The 8,427-nt window shown below is 33.0% G+C and overlaps 1 protein-coding gene across 1 annotated transcript; it reads right to left on the bottom strand.

Annotated features, from left to right (window-relative positions):
* Positions 1-5,256: 5,256 nt before the first annotated feature.
* LOC114932512 (trypsin alpha) lies at positions 5,257-7,830 on the bottom strand. Its single transcript, XM_029304750.2, has 7 exons — positions 7,737-7,830; positions 7,150-7,256; positions 6,999-7,093; positions 6,475-6,634; positions 6,272-6,382; positions 6,038-6,187; positions 5,257-5,958 (listed from the first exon to the last, which is right to left on the bottom strand). The coding sequence occupies exons 1-7, from the start codon at positions 7,780-7,782 to the stop codon at positions 5,689-5,691; spliced, it is 939 nt and encodes a 312-aa protein (XP_029160583.1). The 5' UTR covers positions 7,783-7,830; the 3' UTR covers positions 5,257-5,688.
* Positions 7,831-8,427: the final 597 nt, after the last annotated feature.

Raw genomic sequence — 8,427 nt, 5'->3', positions numbered from 1 at the left:
GAATTGACAATTGTTCACTCGTGTGGGGTGGTCGCACTCGCCTTCGGCTCGTGCGTCCATCCCCCGCACTCGTGACCAATTGTCAACTTTCCGCACTTGATACACAATATACTATTGTAGGGAAAAGAAAATTTGTATATAACATATGCAAGAATAAAAAATGCGCCGATTAATCCTCGAGTAAAATTCTCCCGAAAGTAATTTGTTCAATGCGTTTGTTCGCTCGACATCGTTGCTCGATGGCGTATACACTTTATTTGTCGCGACGTCGCAATCAAGCAGAAAGCAGCGAGACAAAATCGTTTTGCCTCGCGGCGTATCCTTCCATTTTCCGCCACCATCAGATCCCTTGGAGAGCGAGAAACATCCGGAGAAAATAACGATAGCCCGCTCTCATCCATTTTCCATAGTTCCGACCACCAGGAGCGAGAAAGTTCTTAATGACTCTACCGTACGATCGTCGTTTCGCGCCAGAGAGGATGCTCGCGGCAGCAACAGCAGAAGAAGATAACAGAGTAGAACGAGAAAAGAAAGAGAAAGAGAGAGGGAGAGGGAAAACTAGCAGCTTAGACCACGATACAGTAATACGGAATTTCGTAAGCATTTAACTTCCGCAATAAATGCTGCTAAGAAATTAACGATAAAGCGCGAGAAACTTGTCCCACGACGAATTATAATCCGCGACGGGAAATCGCGCTACCCTTGGACTGCGATGTGTCTGTGCAATCCGTTTCCCGTAGGATACGTGACGGTATAATCTCTTTATTTAAACGCTGCTTACCGTTCAGCATCCGAAATACCATTAGCATTTCATAATTTGGCGCGATAATTAAGTGTCCGCGAAACGTCAATCTGATTTGTGTCTGATACCGAAAACTTTTCGGAAGTCAAATGTATATATAAATGTGCAAATTTTAATTCGAAATAGATCTGATGCAGATTATGTCACAATAAACTAAAATTGTAATGCAAGCGAGATAATAACATTATATGTATTACATATATATAAAAAAAACCTAGTTCTTAGTAAAGAAAAATTAATTAGCTTTATTGTTTACGTGGACAAAACTGCAAGTACATTGTATATTGCATTTCCTATTAATTCATGATATGACATTATAACTTCTATGGCGTTAATTTATGATGCACATTAAGAACAAAGCTCATTAGAATATATTAATTATATGGGTAAAGATAAATGCATGGAGATAGATGAACAGTTTCGTCGTATTTAACGTTGAAAGATAGTGAACATCAGCCAATTAGCCGTTTGCATCGCGTAGAAGAACTCTTAAAACGCAAATAAGTGACTTGGGAATTTCTGAAGCTCGCTCTCGAGATACTTGCATACAATAAGCGCAAAAATGATTGGAAAAAGAATGAAGGAAAACGAACGAGGGAGAATCGGTAAAACGGAGACGAAAGAAAACTGCAGAAAAAAACGAAATCCATGATAAATGTAAAAGAGAGAGCGTCGCGTTTACATTTAATTAATTAGTTGATCAAAGTCGGCATCCAGCATGGATGTAGAAAAACGAATAAACGTTTCTTTCATCTTCTTTCGCAAAGCTGACCATCAACAAACATCAACTACGTTATTAGAAGTGAAGATTTATCTTATTTGTGAGTAATAAAAATATACTGAAAGAGTAAAAATTATATAAGCTGCAAATGAAGAAGAAGATAAATAAATGTTATTATTATAACAGTTATAATATTGAAATGTCCTCATTACTTTTATTTCTTCTGTTAGAAATAAGATACAGAATGTTCAATAATTAATAACACAAACTAAAGAAAATGTTGCTTCTTTTAATATTACATCAAATCAATATACGTTTCGAAATAATTGCAGGCGTTAATAATGCATAAATTTTTCGCGTATATATATAATTACAAATTATCTAAAAAATGACTATTTCTAAATTACATACATATACATAATTAAAAAATTCAATGCAGAGTATATGAAAATTTATTTTATGTTACAACAATCTATCCTTTGCGAAACAAACTCACCCATTACCCATTTCGTTGGGGAAGCTATTGGAATTTTCGGTCACATCTAACGGAAACGATTTCCTCGTGCATCTTTAAGCAGTTTCCAGGCAACCATTAATGCGTAACGAAGTCATTAAGTGTTCCATTAAGATTCGTTCTTCATCATGACACGAAGTTGACGTAAAAGCCTTCAACCATTTCGCAGCTTTAAATGTGTTACAAAATTATTCACGTAAATGATCTTCCTTACTCTGCATTGTGCTTTTAACAAGAAAGTAATCTATTTATATTAAATAAAACACATTTCTATATGTATATCAATCTTTCGAAGGAATTTTATATATTTATATCTAATTGAAGAATATCGAGGCTTTTTAATTATATTATGTATGCTAACGTCTAACAACGATTTTTATGAATGCCTAATAAATAATCACGAGTCTTATCTAAATAATCATCTAATGCAATGAGATCAATTTCATTCGGGAAGATGAGAAATATTATATCTCTTCGCTAAACAAATTTTATCATTATACTTCCAACAAAAATGCCTACGCACGATCAGAGTAGAAACGTACAATTAATATAATGAATTCGCCTACGTAGTATCCACACAGATCTACGAATTTATGTATCATTCATAAACGCCTACGTATCGTAAGATACAAAATTTCGGTTTTTCTTTTTAAGCGTGTAATTTAACGTCCAAGCAAGGAAGTCGCGCACTTTTTTCTTCGCTAGCTCGCGAGAAATGTGGAACTCCGTCATGAATAAGTCCACTACCGTTTTTCGTCTTCCGAATTCACCCTCCCGTTTCTCAGCTTCGATTCTAAGAGTAATTAGAGAGAACTTCATCGTCGAGAGCGCTTTGTCCCACTCCACCCCGAGCTTTCGAATTTAGCTTGCTGTCGCGTTTGGGCAAAGTTACCGGCTCCGTAGAAAATGCAAACTTTTAATTTATTTAAAACCCCAGACGCGCGCGTGGTAGTACAGAGAAAGCCAAAAAGTCCTCCCCTACGCGAGAGCGAGTTTAGGCTCTGTATATCTTCCTAATGAATTCTTATTCGATCCCGGGATTAAAGAGGTCACGAATGGACCTCGTCGGTACGCAACATCCGGGACTGAAAGCCGCAGGGGTATCGGAGAAGTCGTGAAAAACGCCCTTCCGAGTTCCTTTAAAAAAGGAAAAAAGAAGCGAAGCCAAAGGGACGAGAGCGTATCAGAAGAAGTTATGTTTCAGATGAAACACGGCAATTCCTATATTTTTCCTTCCTTTTCCCGCCATCTCTCCTACTTTTGCGAGTCATTCGTTTCCTGATTTCGTGCACTCTACTTTTTGTTTCTTCACTCATCTCTCTTTCGTACTCTCACGATCGCTTCAAGCTGGGCATCGATCGGGTGCACACGACCCTGAAATCCCTGCTAGGAGCGTGTCTCAGGTTTCCACGAGGATTAACTTTCGGAAGCGGAAGTCTGTCTTAGGAGATTACGGTCACGCGAGCCGGAAGAACTCGAACATTCACGCGAAAGTACAAGCACGGTCGATATGCGCTCTGTCTTTGCCGATTAAAATGTAATGAAATCTCGTGTCATGAGCATATTTGAATAAGTGATAAGATACGTTCTTTTGTATGTGAGATTTGCGAAATACTAATTAAAATTAACTTCTATTCTCTTTGCTTAGAATATCAAGAAAATAATTATTTGATTTCAGCTATTTATTTATTCAGTCAAATATGTATCTCATATTTTAATTGTTTATTATGTACATACACAAAAAGATATTGCATATTAATATATATGTTCTATCCTTGCCGAATAAAATATGCCTATGGAGATCACGTTTAATGAGGCCGTCTCTCAAATAGATGCGCTATCTCATATAGATATAAGATGCGTTTGCGAAATATTTAGTTTTAATTTTTTTAACTCCTATCGAAAAACACGCCATTCAATTACATCGAATAATTACGTTGACAGTTTCTTCTAGCTGAGTAATCAAATTTCGTAATTTTTCGTAACTCGCTTCACGTGTACGTAGCAAATATTAGCGCATGAAATTTATATCCAATTTAAAAGAGCAGCCGCAAGAGTCTCTACGTTTCTTTAAAGGTGCAGGCGGGTTCGCGCAGAATTTAATAGCAGTGCAGCGAAGCCACCAGACGTGGCAAAGGAGTTAGACGATTCGCGAATATACCACAGACGTTTCCCCATCTTGGCACTGAGCAATCCGCTAATACATTTCTCGAGATATCATCCGCCACGTATTAAGTGGGCATGAGCTTTTGCGCGTCTGCCGGAGCTACTTTTCGTTTGAGATCAAAGTAGCTACATCATACGTCTATTTTGTCTCTTTTTCTTTCGCATTCTCTTCTTTTTTTTCACACGCAAAAAGCAACGAAAAATCACACCTCGTATCTCTTTCGCACCTAATATAATATATACAATATATAAAATGAGACAAAATGAGCAAGCATTCTTTAAAGTGTGTATTCGTATATTCTTATTCAAATTAAAAATCTTAAACACACATTTATTATAATTAAAAAAAAATGTGTATACCTATGTGTACATATACATATACAAAAAATAGGTATGACTAAACGGAAATTTTAATATTACATTTAATGAAGATAATTAAATTAACAACAATATTATCAATAATTTGAATTGTTAGATTGATTTATTTTTGCCGCATTGATTGATAATTCAAAAAGATTATAATTATGAAATAAATATTTAAATACAGTAATATATTATAAATACGAAGAATTATATAAAATATTAATAGTTAAATATTAATAAACTTAAAATATTAAAAGAACCGATACAATAAATTAAGTTATTAATTTTTAATTGTAATATTGCACACACATATACCTACGTAGAACATTGTTTATTACATATGTAACTATATCTATAGGAAATTTATCTTCTAAATAAGTATATATTTTTATAGAAACATTATGAGATATTTAATCTCTATTGATAAGATAATTTTTAACGTGATAAATTGATATCTTTGTGTACTATTATTGTGCAGAGTTCAAAGTGTGTATTGTGCAGTCAAAACTTATGTAGTTAGAAATCACTAAAATATTTTTTAACACATTATTTTTTAAACATTTTAAGTACAAGAAGAAATCTTAAACTAATATTTTCATCACATCACATAAGTCATAATGTTAAGAAATGCAATATGAGATTGATTTCAGTTAAATTTCAAGTAAATAAAATTAAAAAATAATAAATATATAACCGTTTAAATATTTATTACTCTTTACAAAAAATATATCGATACTATTTAATTTAATACTAAAATTATTATATAAAACATGAACAGTCATGAACAAAATATAAAAATGTATTAATGTGTGTATTTCATACACATAAAATATATCTCGTAATATATCTTACAAAATGGATTAAATATATTTAACCTATAATAAATTATAAAACATTAATACAACTGCTTTTCTTTTGAAATATACAACTAATTAAATCATAATTTAATTATCATTTAAATTAAATTCATCTTATAATTTTTACCAATTACATTGTATCACATACAATGTTACAAGCACACTTATAAATCGTGCACTTCTACGTTTGTGAAAAAGTTTATTTTTCGTTTAATAGAATCATCAAACATGTTTATCATTATACCAACAAAGACTCTTCTTGATTTCAAGAGTAAAGTGTTATCGATAGCAATACAAAAAAGAAGGAAATCATCACGACTAGAATCGTTGGCGTTATAGATGTACTATGATTATTATCTGTGCAATTGTCAACTATTTGCTTAACTATTATTACATTTTCATTCTGCACTATCCAATCCAAATAATGAAAGATATCTGCGTATACTCCGGGAAGCAATGGCAACGCGCAACCCTGGCCACCAGAAACGACACCGGTTAGAATACCGTTACAAATCATCCCGCCACCAGAATCACCCTGAAACATTCGAAAGAAACAAATTGTAACAAAATAATTTACGAATTGTGTAGTTTATAAATAAGAGAACGCGCATTACTTGACAGGCGTCTTTTCCTCCTGCTAGATAGCCGGCGCAGAACATTCCTGCCGGTAAATCTGTTACGTTTACAAGCAATTTGCGACAGTCTTTTGTTGATCGAATGGGCAGATCTACGTACATCAAATCATTAGACACTGTTGCGTTACCCTAAAATATTTTCTATAGTTGGAAAAAAGTTTTCTACAGTTCAAAAACATTTCACGTGTATAAGTATATACAATATATATTTACACTCTCTGGATAACCCCATCCTGATACTTGACAGAGAGTTTTGGGTACAGGAGGATTTTGTGGCAAAGCAACATTATGAAGTTCCGGAGTGAGCGTAAAGGGTTCCGCTAGCTATGAACACCAAACATGGATTATTTTTCTTTTAAAGATCACGAGAACATTGAATAACGACTAATCTGCAAAATGATATAACATAATTGTACTTGTAAAACGGCAACATCGTTGTATAACGTATTCATATCAAACTTTGGATGGATTTTAATTGTCTTCACATTTTTTTCCTGTCTTGTATTGGTATTTTGCTTTAGCTGTATTATTCCTCCGACCACGGTAAAACTCGATGGATTAATAACTCCATTATTGCTATAAAATTAATTACTGTAATTCAATTTCACTAATTTCTGATTAAAGCTAGATATTTTTTAAGCGCATATACTAATATGTACAAATAGATTTATTGAATAATTAATATTCTGTTATATATAAGAATTATTCATTAATTGGAAAAATTACAGATATGTAAACCAAAATATATTGAATTACTTATCATCAAATTATCACAAAATTTTATATTAGATCGCGCAAAGTTAATGCTAAGAAAAAGAGAAACACAAAATGTTAACAACAGTCTTAAAATAATATAATGCTTTATGAACGTGTGTTTTTAGAATGTTTGTCGTCTCGATCACTAAAATATCTATTTAAAATTCCTTTGCTTCATACATACATAAACATACAGTGCGCTGCAGTAAGTACTATATTGACACTAATAATGCTTCCACCGCAGAAATGGATTTTAGTCCACCTACGCGTCAGAGAAACCTAAAAAGAACACCCCTTAAATTTATGTTAAATTAAAATTAGGAAGGAACTATTACCTGATAAGGGAATTGTCTCAACTCTGCCTTCGTTCCATTAACTATACGACCAGTTAAACGCATTTGCAAACCATGATCGACAGAAATTTCCACAAAACTTGTCGAACCTGACGCACAAATTATTATTATCATTGACGATGCATATTGTATCGAGCAGTGTCGCAAAATAAAATCTAAATTACCCGACGACAAAAGGATTTATTTATAGAGTGAAATTTATAACAATTTCAGAATTATATTACAACGCATAAATTATTTAACGCATTACTCGCCGCGGGCGTAAAAACTATGTTCCAGGATATACATGTGGTCAGTGGTAATTATGGACGAGTTCAATGAAAAATTAATTAACCGTTTCAATTTTATCCAAACGTGACTAACGCTCTATCAATCTCATTTCCATTGCGTAGTACTCTGTATACGTATTTTCATTCGATTATGCATATTAATGTAGTAAAATTGTCTCTCGTTGTCCGCGGCAAAGAGTCTAACTGATTTTCAGAAACACGCGAAAATAATTAGAACGTTATTTTTCACAAAATCTGAATTGTTGATCTTATTGATGTATCAGTTTTTTTGTTACTTACCATAGACGAAACACGAAAGTGCCAGAAACAGCAGTGCAATCCGCATTGTTTCTTACGATTCACTCACAATCAGTCGTAGTTAAAGTGCGACTGTTCTTTGTAACAATGTACTAAGAAGATTTGTTATCTTGAGCCAAGTTTTTATCGTAGTATTATCGGTTATCGGTTAATGTCTTGGTTAATTGGAGATCGGATTCTAGATTGATCAATGCCGCACAATTTTATCTGCGTGGTATTATCGTGAAATCTCTTGTCTTTATTACTGTCATAACTTGAATTTTTTTCCACTGTGTCTTACAATTCTTATAATATTACATTTCCTTAACTCTTTCATATTTCTTATTAATAATAGTAATTATTATATTTTCATGATTAATTTTGCTGAAAAAATTTTTTTTATCGATATCTTTTTTCTCTAACAGTTTTAATAATTTATTTGCCAATATACATGTGTATATGATTTTTTTAATTGTAAAGAGGAAAAAGAGATACGACAGCTTTATCTATGATACAATAAATTATAGAAATAAGAGAAGCTTTGATAAAAAATATTAATTCGGGCCATCACATATGCAAAATTAAATGATTCAATGAAAGACGAGCAGAGACGCCACAAATTCTTCAGGAAGCCGATAAAATTACTAAGTGAGTGGAAATATCCTGGAATTGGCAGTATTTTTGAATTTCTCTC

Source organism: Nylanderia fulva, unplaced genomic scaffold, assembly GCF_048542155.1.
Source record: "Nylanderia fulva isolate GAGA-0341 unplaced genomic scaffold, ASM4854215v1 Scaffold13, whole genome shotgun sequence".
NCBI classification, from domain to species: Eukaryota; Metazoa; Arthropoda; class Insecta; order Hymenoptera; family Formicidae; genus Nylanderia; species Nylanderia fulva.
This window is presented reverse-complemented; position numbering and strand designations above follow the sequence as displayed.

Bases quoted from the DNA above. Each gene is read 5' to 3' on its own strand.
- LOC114932512 (XM_029304750.2), bottom strand. From the start codon at position 7,782: ATGCGGATTGCACTGCTGTTTCTGGCACTTTCGTGTTTCGTCTATG. The intron at 7,257-7,736 runs GTAAGTAACAAA...TTTGTGCGTCAG, and splicing joins ACTTTCGTGTTTCGTCTATG to GTTCGACAAGTTTTGTGGAA. The intron at 6,188-6,271 runs GTAAATATATAT...AAAATATTTTAG, and splicing joins GATGGGGTTATCCAGAGAGT to GGTAACGCAACAGTGTCTAA.